This window comes from Hippocampus comes, unplaced genomic scaffold, assembly GCF_001891065.2.
Source record: "Hippocampus comes isolate QL1 unplaced genomic scaffold, H_comes_QL1_v1.1 scaffold9, whole genome shotgun sequence".
Classification (NCBI taxonomy): Eukaryota; Metazoa; Chordata; class Actinopteri; order Syngnathiformes; family Syngnathidae; genus Hippocampus; species Hippocampus comes.
The window spans coordinates 954,084-970,954 of NW_017805275.1; the positions used below are offsets into that span (position 1 = coordinate 954,084).

At 43.5% G+C, this 16,871-nt stretch overlaps 1 protein-coding gene across 4 annotated transcripts in view; it reads right to left on the minus strand.

The window, feature by feature from the left end:
- The window catches only part of med12 (mediator complex subunit 12), a 33,108-nt gene extending 19,701 nt beyond the window's left edge, over positions 1–13,407 (minus strand). For all 4 annotated transcript variants that reach the window (XM_019870009.1, XM_019870010.1, XM_019870008.1 and 1 more), the window contains exons 1-19: positions 13,244–13,407; positions 9,234–9,338; positions 8,956–9,147; positions 7,436–7,595; positions 7,179–7,354; positions 6,639–6,749; positions 6,043–6,318; positions 5,673–5,819; positions 5,492–5,591; positions 5,254–5,390; positions 5,019–5,150; positions 3,395–3,521; positions 2,993–3,282; positions 2,302–2,475; positions 1,914–2,058; positions 1,580–1,698; positions 1,211–1,354; positions 977–1,140; positions 363–494 (exon numbers count right to left, since the gene is read on the minus strand). In XM_019870009.1, coding sequence (XP_019725568.1) covers positions 363–494; positions 977–1,140; positions 1,211–1,354; positions 1,580–1,698; positions 1,914–2,058; positions 2,302–2,475; positions 2,993–3,282; positions 3,395–3,521; positions 5,019–5,150; positions 5,254–5,390; positions 5,492–5,591; positions 5,673–5,819; positions 6,043–6,318; positions 6,639–6,749; positions 7,179–7,354; positions 7,436–7,595; positions 8,956–9,147; positions 9,234–9,338; positions 13,244–13,345 — 2,933 coding nt within the window. In that variant the 5' untranslated portion in view covers positions 13,346–13,407. The remainder of the gene's footprint in view (positions 1–362; positions 495–976; positions 1,141–1,210; positions 1,355–1,579; positions 1,699–1,913; positions 2,059–2,301; positions 2,476–2,992; positions 3,283–3,394; positions 3,522–5,018; positions 5,151–5,253; positions 5,391–5,491; positions 5,592–5,672; positions 5,820–6,042; positions 6,319–6,638; positions 6,750–7,178; positions 7,355–7,435; positions 7,596–8,955; positions 9,148–9,233; positions 9,339–13,243) is intronic.
- Between the last annotated feature and the right edge of the window lie 3,464 nt (positions 13,408–16,871).

A 16,871-nucleotide genomic window follows, 5' to 3' on the forward strand; every position in this document is an offset into this window, starting at 1 on the left:
CACAGTCGCGCTGCTGCGGTCCTCTGCAATACATCTGTTAGTGCACGCAAAGAATAAAACGGATAATTTTAACAAGCGATCGCGGTAATGCGCAGATTATAGTCCACAAATATAAAATGTATAACGTAAAAATCACTTTATAATTTATTATTTTATACAATTTGCCGAGGGTCCGGACAGAGGAGGTCCGGACAGAGGAGGTCGGCGGTCCGGTCGTGGATCGCGGTCCGCCAGTTGAGGAAGGCTGGTATATTTTATTTAGTCATTATTTTAATATTTTTACAGACTTCTGTGTCCTTAATATGCATTTTCATAGATCACACTAATGTATTTTTCTTATGAGTCTGAAATGTATGCAGTACCTGAAGATCTCGCCAAACTTATTCTTGAGGTGACTGCAGGAGGTGTAGAGGTCATACAAGTAGGCCAAGATGCAGCGCTCGGCCGAACAACAGTCTGCTGGGTTCACACCCGACTTCACCACAATGCGTAGCCTAGAGTACCATTTGACACAGTTTTACATTCATATTTTAGTATTAGTCATCCCTAATCAGCTATTGGGGAAGATATTGTTAAGGCATCACGAAAAAGATTCAACTGTCGCATTTTCAGAGACAACTATGTATATCTGCGATAACAAGACCAAAAGCAAAATGCTGGGGAAAAAAATGCACTTAGTGTGAAATTTGGCTCTGTTTGGTTGAACACAAAGGTATTATTCTGCTGTTTGAATGGCAACAGGTGAACACATAGATGGCATAGATAGATCTGTTTTGTCATAAATAATTAATAATTTTCTAGTTACTTTGCTAAAACTGGTTACTTTGCTGCGACACATTCAATCATTCACAACGCGATTACGCTGTACCACATTGGCTAGGAATCACTGCAATCGGCTTCCAACTTTAACCAAACACATTCATGTTGATTGTAATGCACCCGCTGACGATGGTCCAAAGGTTCGTGAGCAACGTACCCGTCGAAAACCTGCGCCGTCTGCTCGGGGTTGAGAATGAGGCAGGAGTGGTACCTCCTCAGCACAGCGACGATGCACAGACACAGGCTGGTGGTATAGCTACCCACCAGGCTGGAGGACTTGAGCAGCAGCTCGGCTTCCACCAGGCTCAGCTCGTTCAGAAGCTACAAAAACAAACGGTTGATTGACAAAGTCATGATTGCAACAACTTCAAAATTGAACGAGCGCAGTTACCTGAATAGCAAAGTCGATGAGGCCACTAATGTTGAGGGAGTACTCCATGAGGTCAAAGATAAACTGAATGTGCTGCACTAGAGGCAAGTGATAAGACATCCCTAAGGCAAAACTGGTGATCTGTTCCAGCACATTTCGGGACACCTGCACAAAAAAAACAAAAAAAAAAAAACAGAGTGGTCTCAGTTGGTCATATCTCCAACCTTGGCCCTGAAAGCCAAAACACTCATTATATATTCAAGCTGCATTCAAGTATCCCCTTTGCATTCAAATGAGTCACCTAAGAAGATTGTTTCGTTCCGCTTGTATGAGCTACACTAAAATGACACACTACAGCTAATTTGTGAAAATCAGCAGAAGCTGCCTAACCTGTGAAGTGACCTGGTGTTGGTCAAAGTGGGAGAGGTGCTGGAACTTAGAGAAGATATCTTCTGCGGTGGGGAAGGCTTCTGGCTTACTCCTCTTCCTCTTTTGTCCCTCTTCGCCCCCTGTACAAAACATAAGGTTGGTGAAACAACATGACCCCTGAAGGGGTGAAATTCAGGGAAACCAAATAAATAATTTCCAAACGTGATGGGCATTTTTCATAGAAAACCTTTGTATAGAGGAAGAGTTTAACTAGAGGCATAAAGGCTGTTACATCCCACAGTGCCAAATATAGTGAAAAACAAATGACTCATCACCGAACTAGAGACAAAAATACCTGTTTCTGCAGTGCTTTTGCGGTTGAGCACCTTCAAGATATCTTTGGTAATCTTCTTGATGGTGTGCCGGGCCTCGTCGCGCAGTTTGCCCACGCCGTAGAGGACGACGAGCCTCTGGTTACACTCGTGGCTGGCATTCTCCTCCTGAAGTGGGGCAGATATGGCAAGGTGTGAGAAGGCAGCAAATAAACCAGCAGGCTTGAAGTGACTCGGATAACTCCAGTCAGAGAAAACGGAAGTCAAATTAAATCATATTTTTTTCCAATACGATTAGATCTGATATTTTGGCAGGAAAACAGACAAACTGAGTAAATAATCCCATCGAATCTGACTCAACATATACAGGAATCTTGTTCTAAGTGTAATCTGAGACATTTTTCTTCTCACCTGAGGAATGGGGAAGTGGGTGGCGTACTGAATGTGTCGTGGCTGCTCGTATAGTTGGGGGAAAGCGGGGTCCATGCTCTTGTCCTTGCAGGTGTTTTTGCTGTCCTGTTCAGGTGCTGATTTTTCTGGAGACGGGCTGCCCTTGGACTCGCAGTGCATCGGAGGAGAGAACATCTGCAAGTAAGATTGTGATGAAATAGGTGACGACAATACACACAAGACACCCTTTGATTAGGGCCGGGCAATATGGTCTTAAAGTATTTTTTTCCCCCCAAAATTTAAAAACGATTTTCCTCTTTACGTAAAGAAAAAGAAAAGACAACATTAATTAGAGCATAGAACAAAGTTTCATTCTTTTTTTTTCTACCAAGCAAGCTTTTAAAAACATTCATGTAAAAACAAATTAATTAATGAAATTATTATTAAATTAAATTACATTTTGAGCAATTAAATATCAAAATGGGCTGACCGTCAAACTCTTTGGCTCAACTGGTCCATAGGTCTGTAGTCGCAAAGTGACACGCAATGTGGCTAAATCACATTGCTAACTAATTTGGCAACATTGACTGTGCTTTTGTAAACTAGCTCCATTGTTTGCAGCCATGGCGCGGGGTTGTGCTTTGAATTAGGCAAGCCGGGGGAAAAAAAAATTGCTGTCATATTCAAAATTATTATTATATTACCGGCATACCTCGTCAAAATTGGCACTCGAGTTATGGTCGATTTCCATAGACTCCGACAAGCCAGTGTCCTCCATCTTAATGCTGCTGCCTGCATCCTGCTCCTTGCGATCAGATTCGTCCGAGGGCTCGTCGCTGGGAGAGCGCGGGCGCGGCAGGTGGCCGTCAGAGGACAAGTCGCCGCGGGAGATGAGTGTGCACATGTAGATGTTGTGCGAGAAGACGTCGTGGCGAATGAGCTCGCAAAAGAGCAACACCAGGTTGGAGAATTCTACTCGCTCGTTCTCGTTGCCAGGCTCCGCTAAAGAGAGAACAAAAATTGGTTATGAATAATTTAAAACGAGTCTCTTCCCCGTTTCAGATCCTCTCTCAGAGATGTATCCCGAGTGATATAATCAGAGGCAGAGACTCACTGAGTGTAGGGGCCTGAGTGTCCAGGAACTGGAGTAGAACATCCTGAAAGACTGGAAGGGTGGCAGCGGAAAGGGAACCCGACGACACCGAGCCCTTCTCATCCACCACCTCAGACTCGCCACATCGCTGACTCACACACATGCAGAAATAAATCTTTGAGTGCTTGTTACACAATTGCCAAGCATACTAGTGCTGCCAGATAGAAACCAGGATAATCCATTCTCTCCATATCTCAGCTGACTTAGCACAAAAAGGTAGATTGCACCTTGTTGTAGTTGCCCTGTCAACCAAGAGTTGTGCTACTAAGTAGTGGTCAGTCCTGTGTGTAGCCCGTCTCTCGCCCTAAGTGAGCTGGGATATGCCCGAGCTCACCCGTGACCCTGAATAGGTTAATTGGTAGAAAATGGATGTATAGTCTTAATATATAATTTATTTAAAATTTTAATTGTCTATCTCAAAGTCTATATTATCTCGCATGTACTGTCTCATGTCATACTGCCGTTCTCGCAAAATTTTGAGCATTCATGTAAAACTATGACTGTTTGCAGTATGCGAATGTATTCTTATAAAACTACTGCCTTTTCTCCCAACTTTATTCTCAAAAAATGATGGGTATTTTTGGAAATTGATACTCTAGCAATATATTCACTGGAACATAAGGGTACACTTAATAAAAAAATTAAATTACGCTAAAAATTATATTTTGATGGTCTGAATATTCCGACTTTATGCTTGATAAATGTATGCTTTTTCACATGTTAGAAGTATTCTCGTTTCTCACAAATTGTCAATTTTTGTTGTAAAATTGCAATTTTAATTCGAGAAAAATATATTCCAAATAAAATGAGTATTTCAGATCAAAATTACAGAACAACTTAGTCCATTCATTATCCAAGCTGTTTATCCTCACGAGGGTTGTGGGCGTGCTGGAGGATATCCCAGCTTTTGTCGGGCAGAAAGGTACACCCTGAACTGGTTAGCGGCAAATCGCAAGGCACACAGACAAACAACCATTTGTGCTCACAATCACACCTTGGGCAATCTAAAGTGTTCCATTAACCTGCCATGCATGTTTGTGGATGTGGGCGGAAACTGGAGTACCCGGAAAAAACCCACGCAGGCATAGGGAGAACTTGCAAACTCCACAAAGGAATGCCAGAGCCCAGAATCGAACCCATGACCTCTGCACTGTGAGTGGATGTGCTCACCAATTGACACCATGCCGCTACCATAGAATTCAATTAATATAAGAAGAATGTATTCTTGTAAAACTGCAACATTTGTCTAAAGCAAACCAAAAAATAAATAAACACCGATTTTTCCTAACTTTTTTAAAAAACTATATTTTTAACATTGCAAGATTTTCTCATAAAACTACATTACATTTTCATAATTTAGGCTTGTTTCTGCTAACTATTTGACTTTGATTGGCTGACATCTTGCCATTCTTCAATGAAAGTCATGAGTAAACCCTTATATGTTAGCATACACAAAAGTTGGTATAAAAACGGACTGTGACACACTGTGATGATAGCTACATTCTACGTTTACTTGAGGAATAAGTCTGTGGTAGGAAACGGGCAATTTGGCAAAGAGGAGCGGGGTAGAGGTTGTGGGGCTCACCTCTGCTTCTATTTCGGCCTGTCGTTTCTCCAGCAGCTTAGCCACTACCATGGCTCTGTGTCGACCTGACCGCTTACAGCAAACGGCCCATTCACAGAGCAGGGTCACCACCGCATCATCATCCGGAGACATCTGCATGGAAGCACACTTTGTAAGCATTATTGTTCACTCTACTGAGCTCTGTGATTTTTTTCCTTTTCTTTTTTACATTCAAGACATCAAATATGTCGAGTACCTCATGGCCATCCTTGCTCTGCCCTGAACCAAATATTCGGTTGTACAAGGAGTCCAGCGAGTTGTTAAAGTCTGATTTTTCAAAGCTGTGGTTGTCCAAAACCTCCAGAGTGTGCAGCACCCTGCCGATGGTGAACCCTGAGCACGAAATGAAGACATTGTCAAACAACGGTCCAGTGCTCCCAAACACCATGCTATGAACAGATGTCAGAGGGAGACAAGGGGACAGTTTTCCTGACCTGCTGTGGTCTCCTGGCACTTGTCAAACGACCAGCGAAACTCCACAGCCTGGCCTCGCTCCTTAACCTGCTCCTCAATCTCTCTCAGCTTGACACGGACCTGCCGGGGAGGGTGGAAAATAAAATTGCTCGCTTTATTTTAAAGTCAGGATATATTTTTCTACAGCAAGACAAAACGTACCTGCTGTGTGAAGGCAGTGTTTCCCCCTGGCATTGGTAAGCTGGAGGGGGCAATGGGGAGCAGGTCCAGAGGGGATCCAGTCTTGTTTCTGCTGTCTGTTAGAGAGTAATGCCACACCAGAGCACTGGGGCAACACAACACTATGCTCTGAAGGAGGACAACAACACACCAATTACTGAGTGATGCAGCTGTACTGGGCAGAGCAAGTAGCAAATGAATTTGCTCATATTGATATTATTGTGCCAAAACAATGACTGTTTAATTCAACAGCTTAAAACACACAAACGCATTTTTTGACTATTTCAAGATTTCGACAACAAATCAAAGCAAAAGGGAAAACAAATTACTTGATTGCGGCCGAGCGCCGTACCTGCAACATGCAGCTGAGACCAAACACCAAAGGTCGGTGCTGGGGGCAGATATAGAAATCTGTGAACGGTGTCTGGGGCTGGTTTCCTCCAGCCGGCTGGGAGGTCGGTGTTGGGGGAAGGGTGTTTCCCTGCGGCGTTAAAATGCCGTGCGCCGGGTGCCCGCCACCCGCGCCGGGGCCCAGGCTGCCGTCGCTTAGCAACAGGTTGAGGCGACGTGTGCAGAAGTAAGCCAGCCTGCGTGACAAGTAGGCCGACTGTACGAATTCCCCCGAGTACTGTCGTGAGTGGAAGAAATGCACAGCGTTACACACGCACACGCGCACACACACACACACACACACACACACACACACACACACACACACACACACACACTTATATAAACAGCGCCTTATGACGTGTTTGAAAGAAGCAAAATGAAAGGCTTGATAATGGATGAAGGTACACAGCTGCTACGTGAGAACCTCTTGACAGCCTGTCACCTCACACTGATATGTGTGTGCGTGTGTGTGTGTGTGTGTGTGTGTGTGGGTGCTGTGTGTGCAAGATTCACGGAGTGAAATTGGGCTGCCAGTGGAAGGTGAGAAAGGTCTACCTGCAGTAGAAGCGGCAGGAGGAGTCTCAGGAGTTCATCCTCGCCAGGTCGGACCTTCTCAAAACACTCCAGCACCCACGTCAGGAACTCATGTCTGTCCAGCATTCCATCCTGAACATAGAAACCCATTCATTGAACACTAACTGACTGCAGCCATTTTGTTTGGCGTCCTCCTGCTACCCACTATCAACTTATTGATCAAAAACAATTGTGATCAAGGGAAAAAGTTATTAATGTGTTGTCGCATGTATCCACAATATGCATTTGGAAACAGAAGACAAATTATATTCATTGAGGTAAGGATAGGGCTGAAGGAAAAAACCTGCATTACGTTTGTCAGGTAATGCAATTTCGATTTACATTTTTTTTTTTTTTTCAAAATCAAGGTTCTGCGCAATATTCACTAAGAATTGCAGCAGTTACAAATATGACAAAATAACTGCATAATACTTTCAAAACATTAAAAGTTATTACTCCAATGATTTAAGAGCACATAAGAAAGTGACAGCTGTAAACACCATTGAAGTCAGTGGCGCTGACCTGAAACATGAACATGGCCAGCTTCTCGTTGTACTCCCACTGCTTGGTGGCCATTTCCACGTCAGTGGGAGTGGCAGGGAGCGGCGAGCTGCAGCCTTGACTGGGGCACTGTCGATAGAACTCGGCCACTTTTTGGAGCTGCTCCCACAAGTACTTCGTGATGATCTGGGTCCATTCTATTAACACATATTTCAATGTCAAAGAAATACTCATATTGCGTGAAGACCAAATGGTGAGAGCAGATTGAACTTTCTTACCTATACAAGGATCAATCACGTGCCTCTTCTTGACTTTAGTTTCTGTGATGGCTGCATGATAAGCGCACGTCATTTTGATCATCCACGCTGAGCGCATGACGGGGACCAAGTACTTCGCCAAGTACCCGAAAACCTCCTCCTTCTTGCTGAAAATCGGCACCTGCGAAAATAATTTGAATTAAAAGGAAACTGCAACATGGAAAAAAAAGATGGATACAATATTGTGTTGTTGTGTCTACTAACTGAACTGGGGCAAATGTCACATTTCCTTCAAGATGCAGTACCCCAATTAATCACCGGATGCGCCATCCACGTGATTAAGTAAACACAGCGCATTCAATAACAACCAATGTTCATACTCATTTACTCAAGAAAAATAAAAACCTCCCTCATATACTCCTTCAAGTAGCCAACGTGTGCACATTTTGAGCATGACGTCTCTGATCCACTGGTGAAAGGACACTGTGATTCTCTCCTCTTTCATCTCAAACTGCTTTAACAAAGCGTATGTGGGAAAAGTGGTGAGGATTGCACGACTGTCCGTGTTTTATGTTATGTGTTGTGTTTATTATTTAACTGTTTTGTTAAGCGCTTTGTTACAGCTGCAGCTGTTGTGAAAGCGCTATATAAATCAGGATATATTGTATTGTATATAAATAGACGCTGCCTTTTTCCCTTCATGAAAGAAAAAATGTCAACAACTGTACAGTAATTACCTCAGGTCATTCGTACATGTACACCATTAAAAATTAAAGAGTTGACTACTGGTTGATTGAATTGCCCCGTCTTTCTCAAACTTTTATACCAAACAAAAATAATAATAATAATGAGCGCTCCAAGTACCACCATAAAAACCAACAATAAAATGTAGTAGCGTAGCAGGGCTAAGTGTTCGTGAACATAATACTATTCATATTATTTGTGCCAAAAGCACTGTGCCCCAACACAGCAGGCTGTTGCCGCCTCCCTTGCGGGACAGCCATCAACCAACTCCAATGCATAGACGTCATGGCACATGGTCCGGATCGTAGCACCTGTGCCTCAATTTGAGCCAGGGAAACCCTGCAGTACCACCCTTAGCGAATCACTAATTTGGCCCATTTGAACTAAGTTGTTCCCCAAACAGCAGCAACAACAAAGGCACATAGTGCACTGCGTCTTTGCAAAAAGTAAGAGTTCCCTTTGCATTATCGAAGATGACTGTACATTGTGTGAACTGTGTCTTTGACATAGTGATTAAGATTTTTACCAAAAAATGTGTTGATCGAATAAAACCCACCACACCTCTCATCTGCCGTTGATAAATAAACAAAAAAAAGCTATGAGTCACTAAATGTCAAAACAGGATCTTATCTGTCAAAGCATTTAATGACTTTATTGCCCAGATGTTAGTCCTGCCCAGTCAGGAACAATTAAGAGAACCTACAGAGCACCAGAGGCAACAGCTGATGATACTATACTGCCTGTTGAATCAATCACTTAATGAGACATCCTTAAATCTCCATTCAGGGTCTTCTTACCTTTTTGGCGAGCTGTGTTAGCGGTTTTGTGCCAGCTAAATCCGTGAACCAGTTATTGACGGAGCTCTGTGACCTGGCCGTGACCAGCCAGAAATTATCCTTCTGGTTGACCTGTGGCTTACGCTTGCCTGTGTCGGGAAAGGTGTTGTAGCGCAGTTTTTCGGCGATAATGCTGCTGAAGTTGGAACTGATCTGTAAAATCAGACAAAATGTCAAGTGGAATGGTAATTAAATGTGGGGAGCATGGAAGATAACCCCCCCCCCAAAAAAAAAATTACCTTGGAGGGATTGAAGTTGACATTTTTGGCACTGCCGTGTTCATCACCAGACACAGCTGGCTGGTTGTTGAATCCTTGTTTCACATTCAATGCAGTTAGCTCATCCTGGAAGAAAAAATATTACAGACATATGACAGTCTATTCTTGTATACACATGGTAAATGTGTATCTGCACATGCATTAAGTGCTGTGAGTTTTTGTTCATGCTGATCATGTTTCTGAAAATGAAAAGAAACATGTTACATTTCTGCATATTCTGTTCAGCTTTTAGTGTCTATTAACAAATTTTGAGGATACTAAAAATGTCTTAATTGTTGATATACAAATTAATTGTCTGCATTCGGGTTTCAAATAACTCAAATCATTTGATGACAAAAAAGGTTGAAGCAATGTCTCTGCCTCAAAGCTTTGCGGGGATCCTTTTTTCCACAAGGACTACATTTACAGCAGTCATACGCCACCCTCCCTGTAGAAATAAGTTGAAGCACTAGCGGCGAATCAAGAGTAAAGCAAAGAGCAAAAGAAAAAAAAACATGTCCAAAGTTTGGGATCCTATCACACTGAACAAGGGTGATAATTTGCAATGTGAACCACAACCACATTTATGATCGTCAACACAAGGTAATTGCACCGACGTTAGCGAATTTAACATAGCCTACCAGGGCAAGATAGAACATATCATAATCCCCCCACAAGTGGTCAAGGACAGACACAGCTGCCGGTGCACTTCAAATAGCTTTGTTAAACAAACGGCAAGAAAACAAACTCGTAATAAGCACATTCATACATGAGGTGTCAATGGCTACAACTAATGCCGAGTCAATCAACAAGCAGGGTGGCTGACTGGTTAGTGAGTAAACAACCAGTCAACTCCACAGTCTTTCGCTGAAGCCCACATCATATTAAAGCCATCCACACTCAACATCACGGATACGACAGTCAAACTTGAGGATGGCGGGTTGACCCAAGTGGTCAAGAGTAACAGCTGATAGGCATGATATTATGTTTAATAATGTAAAAATAATATTTTTCCAAGAACTTGATTAATCAATGACTAACACGATTCTGCCACTATTTGACAGCTGCAATCTTAGTCAGGAGTACCAAGCCAAGTACCGAGTACATTCATGCTTATTTCTGAAAATGGGTGGGTCTGTTGAGCGAGATGTTCCGCACATCTGTCCCAGTTTTGAAAGAGCGTGAATGAACATAATAACCACTAAGCCAATGACTCTACACCTGTGTTGGATACGGCCAAAGAATTAATTACGTCAAAGCCAAAAGGCAAACAGAATTGCAGTGTGACCAGCATTTTTTTCCCCCCAGGATGGTGCCCAAGTAGGCAGCCGTCGGCAAGTGCTCTTCAACAGCCTTGCGTTTTTTTGTTACTTGTTGTTTTTGTCTTTTGTTTTGTCACATTGTGTTGTTGTTACGTCGCGTGGACCTGATGTGGACTGTTTTCAGCATTTTTTGGCCACAACATTCGTCAAAAAAGAAGAATCTGTGCTTGGTGGTTGCGCCTTCTCGACGGCACGCGTGTACCAGCACTGATTTTGATTGGGAGGAATGTCGGCGCCATTTCACTGTCGTTGCTGGACAGCTCCGGGGCGCTTGTGTCTTGCGCCTGAAATAGGCAGCATTTTCACAGCCCCGCTTTGTTCAGCGAAAAGGTCGGTGCTGATGGACAGTCTGTGGCTGGATGGATGCATGGCTTGAGGAGCCGACGAAGAGAAGAAAGGAGTGTCAGCGCAGAGCACCAATGCGTATGTGGAACTGGGAGTCGCGTCTTGGAATCGAAGCGGATTTACATGGGACAGGAGAAGAGATCCAATCTCTTTTTCGTTAATGGATGCTACAGCTTCTTGTTGCTTTCAAGCTTAGCTTGTAGCAGACATGGACATTTCAGCATGACGTCTTTGATCCACTGGTGAAAAGGACACTTTGACTCGCTCCTTTTTCATCTATAACTGCTTCAGACAACAAAGTGAATGCAGGAAATGGTTAAGATTGCACGATTGTCTGTGTCTAATGTGTTGTCTTCTATTATTTTGTCATTTTATGTTTACTTTTGATGGCGGCGCGGGCACCCGCAGCTGCTCCTCTTGTTGTATGTTGTCTCGAGAGGGAAGAAATGTCATCTGTGCTGTATACAGCACATTTGACAATAAAGTTGTACTTGACTTGAACTTCTGAAAATTAAGTTTTAATAACGTTTCGCAAAGTTGTAAATGTGGAAGAGAGGGACTCTTTGCGTTTGGCTATGGGATGTGCCACACTGCAAAACTGGCAAATGTATGATAGTGGCTTGGAGACGAAATGGTATATGTGACGATACAAGGGTGTGTGTGTGTGTGTGTGTGTGTGTGTGTGTGTGTTAAGGGGCATAAAGTTACATTTAACTACTTTCTCCCTTTCATAATACTGCTGCTGTAAATTGGGAATTTCTCCATTGTCAGACAAATAAAGGTTTTCTTATTCTTATTCTTAAATTTGCCAGCAGTGACTTCAGAGAGTTCTGCTTAAAGCATACAGTGTCGCGAAAAAGTATTTGCCCAACTTCCTGATTTCTGTGTTCTTTGCAGATTTATTACCAAACCATATTTATCATGAGCATTTTTATATCACACAGGCAACCCCAGGAAATACAAAATGCAGTTTATAAATGCCAGTTTAATTTATTAAGGTAAAAAACAAAAAAACAAAGAAATCTAAACCTGCCTGTCCCGATGTGAAAAAGTAATTGCCCCCAGAATTAATGGGTTGTGCCACCCTTGGCAGCAGTAACTGAAATCAAGCGTTTGCTATAAATGGTGATGAGTCGTTCACACCGCTGTGGAGGAATTTTGGCACACTCTTCTTCGCCGAATTGCTTCTACTCCGCCATACTGGAGGGATTTCAAGAATGAACTGCCTGTTGAAACGTTTGTGTGTGATAAATATGCAAAGAACACAGAAATCAAGAAGGGGGCAAGTGCTTTTTCACAGCACTGCAGATTGGCGTTCGCGTTATTATTGGACACTTTCTTGCTTTCCCACTATTGTCTTAGCAATTGCAGGAATGGTTGCTTATTTTCGGCGATGTGGCTAAGCACATACGTTAAAATTCAGCTTTTTGGCATTCTGGCCATGCACATAAGTTAAAATGCAGCTTTTCGGCTTTCTGGGCTCTGCTTCCACTAGTAGAAGCAAATAAAGCAAGTAGACTGAGTCCACCTGGGATGAAGACAAGAGGTAGAGAAAACGGATGTACGTATGGATGGATGGATGGATGCCTTTAGCTTTTAGCTTCTCATGATCTTGCTTAAAAGTGTCTTTTTAGCTCGGGAACTTCAGCTAGCCTAGCTGCCAAGTCATTGGCTGAGAAACTCGATGCTATGGAAATATGCCCGCTATTTCATTACAGTGGGGATGAAGTCCGATGGATGCTTCCTTTAGATATTTTGTCACTCGAAACAAGCGACTGAATACAGTATCCTAATCATTTATAATGAACATGCTGCAGTACTGCTCTCAGATTAATATTCAATCCATTTGTCATTCGCATCAACGGATAACCTGAGGTTAATAATAGATCAAGAACATTTACCCAAGTCCCAGATCCTGGCCGAGCAGACGTTCAAAGTAAATGAGAGTTAAAACACGCTTGGCTCCAGTAGTTAAGTCAACTAACAAGCCGATGTTTAACTTTTAAACCCCCTTCCATAAATGCAACGCATTTCATTCGCCCAACGATGTCACTCCTATTTTTTTAAGTAATAGCTTTGGTTCTAAACTAGTACAAGTGTGCTGTTTAAACAAGCCCGTTGTTGGAGCTGTCGCGCAAACTGGGGAAGTGACAAGTCTCCTGCGGCGTTGTTCATTGTTATTGCCCAGGCCCGAGTCGTCTCTGGAGGGGCTAGCTCGAGCAGGCTAGCCGCCGCTAACTAGACTTAGCCTCGCAGCTAGTCACAACCGCTTCCACTAAAAAGTCCCGTGTCCACTTCTACGCAAAGGACGAGGAATTATCTGACCTCCTTCTGCTTGGGATCTTGAGGATAAACGTCCGGAGGACCGAGCCGGGGCCGCTTTAACGGCCGGTGTTCGTAGCTGAGGATTCCGAAGGCAGCCATCATCCAGCGGCATCACAGCCAGTGCTTTGCTTTCCTCCTCCGGCTCGTCTGAACGCAGCTCAGAGAAACACAAACATTTCCGGTGAGCGTGTGCCGTTTCAAAACAAGAGACTAGTAAAACCACCAAAATAAAGAAACATATTTACACATCCAAGACAATATTCCGCCCATACAGTTTTTAACATGTGTATGAACGTATTGGAATAATGTTGCCCCCAAAGTGGCGGCACGGTGATCGACTGGTTAGCACGTCCGTCTCACTGCAGGGTTCGATTCCGGCTCCGGCCTTCCTGTGTGGAGTTTGCATGTTCTTTCTTGTGTGGGTTTTCTCCGGGTACTGCGGTTTCCTCTCACAATCCAAAACCATGCATGACTCGTTGATTGAGCACTCCAAATTGTCCCTCGGTGTGATGGTGAGTTGAGTTGAGTTGAGTTGAGATTGTGAGTGTGAATAGTTGTTCGTCTATGTGTGCCCTGCGATTGGCTGGCAACCAATCCAGAGTGTAAACGGCGTCCAGCCCAGACAGCTGGGATAGGCGCCAGCGTGCCCGCGACCCCTGTGGGGATAAAGAGATTAGAACAAGGATGGATGGGTCCCCAAAGTAAGTTTTTTAGGGGAAAATTGCATTATTGTAGCAGAAGCACAGTGGACTGGTTAACACATTCACCTCACAGTTCTGAAGTCCATTCATTCATTCTCCGAACCGCTTCATCCTCACTTGGGTCGCGGGCGGTGCTGGAGCCTATCCCAGTAGGTGGGGGACCCTGAATCGGCTGCCAGCCAATCGCAGGGCACACAGAGACGAACAACCATCCACGCCCACGCTCACACCTAGGGACAATTTAGAGTGTTCACTCAGCCTGCCATGCATGTTTTTAGAATGTGGGGGGGAAACCGGAGTACCCGGAGAAAGCCCACGTAGGCCCGGGGAGAACATGCAAACTCCACACAGGGAGGCCGGAGCTGAAATTGAACCTGGTACCTCTGCACTGAGAAGTCGACGTGCTAACCACTGGACTACCGGGCCGCCCAGTTCTTAAGTTGATGTTTCAAATTAGAATGGAAATTGGAAATATAGTCAGATCTTGACATACGAGTGCCACAATTTCTGAATGTTTCGAGTTAAAATCCATCTCTCTGTCAATTCTAAACTTTGGATCGCGAGCAAATATATATAGATATATGAATGAGCTACAGGCACTCCGCCACTAGATGTCAGCAGCGAATTTCACAACATCCAGTACCTCGCTGTGAAAGTACGGTATTCTGTCGTATTTTTGCCAAATGTATTTTTTTTTTCTAATCATGGGTCTTCTGAAGGTGAGTACTGAGAAGAAGCTGATGTCCACTGAATAAAAGGTTGGATATGAGAGAAAAACATGAGTGAGCAGGGGTAAACCTACATGATGGCCAGGTGTGGCTGTGTCAACCCCTTTCACATGGAAGCAGTATTGTGATATCCCTTACTACGTTGCCACAATCCATTCATTTTAACGATGGTAGAGAAAAAAAAATCACAGTACTGTATATCTGTACACAAATGCTACAATTTTCTGTCATTAGTATGGAAGTTTGACTCCTACAATCAATGTCATTCAGAATCATTGTTATCACATCATACCCAGCAAACAACATTCCTGTAGTTGAGAAGTCATTGTTTGTCATACTTTTCACAGTTATGGTTTCATGAAATAAAATGCACACAATCTTGCTCCACACATTTATAATACAAGCAGGAACAAACATACGTAAAAGCAACATTTAGAATTGTGAAGAATTAAGAGATTTTTGTGTCAGTGTGCCTTTTAGAGGTGCTTTCAATGAATATACAAGACAGTCTTGGCAGAGAAGGATGAGCCTAGTACTGTACTGCAATACTAGTACACTGCCAAGGATACTAAAATTAAATACTAGGTTGCAAATCTCTGTCCAAGAAAAGATGGAGGAGTTGCTCAAAGTGAGGAACACGCGGTATAAAAGGCACAATACTGGAAAAAAAGAAAACTGTTTTCAGTAAAAGTGAAGTGAAAAAAAACATTCATTGTCTACTTTGGTTTTGTTACCGCTGTATGTTTTTGGGTTGTTTTTTTGTTTGTTTTTTTATAACATATGATACTGTAAAGTAGAGGTCCCCAACCACTGGTCCGCGGCTCATTTGGCACCGGGTCGCACAGAGAGAGATCAAGATCTTATTTTGTTTGGTTTTGCTTTTTGTTTTTGCTGAGTGTCAGTCAACCATCCCCTCCTACCACCTCACCCACCTCGTTGATTTTCCAAAGGGCAATTGAAAGGTCTTGGTGATTATAGTACATGATCAAGAATCATGACCAGTGGCGAGCTTTGAGCATATTTATACCATCAGGCGTGTCGGAAATGTGCGCGACTCTAGTTAAACGGAGTCCCAATCCTACCATTGGTTTGCAAGTTTAAACAAACAGAATGCACCAAAAAAATGAAAGTAATAGTAACAAATTGATGAAACGTATATCTGAACGCGCAACGAATGTGCAGCCATATCCCCTGAAGATAAAGCTATTTTGACAAGAGAGGTTCCACTGCTGGTGGTATCTCCAGAGTGACATGGGTGAGGAAGCTGTTGTGCAAGGTTTACTTGCATGAGACACAGCACCCCTAAAACGAGCTGATTTCAGCAAGGCAAGAATGTCGGTGTTAAAGTGAGCTGTAATTCTTTATTCACTGGAATATTTGTGGCTGTTTTCAGGCACCTCGTTGTCAGCTGTGAGCACACATCACAAAGAGTGGGGGGCGGGGTGGGGGTCCGACGTGACATACAATACAGCAGCCTTCCTCAACTGGCGGACCGCGATCCACGACCGGACCGCCGACCTCCTCTGTCCGGACCTCCTCTGTCCGGACCCTCGGCGAATTGTATAAAATAATAAATTATAAAGTAATTTTTACGTTATACATTTTATATTTGTGGACTATAATCTGCGCATTACCGCGATCGCTTGTTAAAATTATCAGTTTTATTCTTTGCGTGCACTAACAGATGTATTGCAGAGGACCGCAGCAGCGCGACTGTGTGTTGTATAATGTTTGACTAACTGGAGACCCTGGCTGAGCAGGGCATGTCGGCGATAACGATGCGCTGATTGGCTCCTCCGAACTTAAGGTGTGCCCATACATAAGCGTCAGCACGCGTCTATCCCAACACACACGCATTCAAAATGGATGATTGTGTCAGGAAACAGATGCATGCGCGACGCCACAGTTGTGCTCACAGCTTCAGTCCAGGAGAGCTGCACACAGACAATTAGACAAGACGAATCGCGGGAGGTTTCGATTGTGTGCAGTTTTGCTCCCGTCTACCCGGGGATCTTTGCAGCTGTTTAAAAGCAGAACACCGCAACATGGTAAATGAACATCACAATGGCGTCCTCAAATAATATTTGCATGCCTCAAACATTGCATTCACCTTTAGTGGAAGAACAGCACTGCACATTCCTGTGCTCCCTTGTGTCAGTTTTTAAAATGGTTCTTAACTCCTCTTCTGATATACTGTAT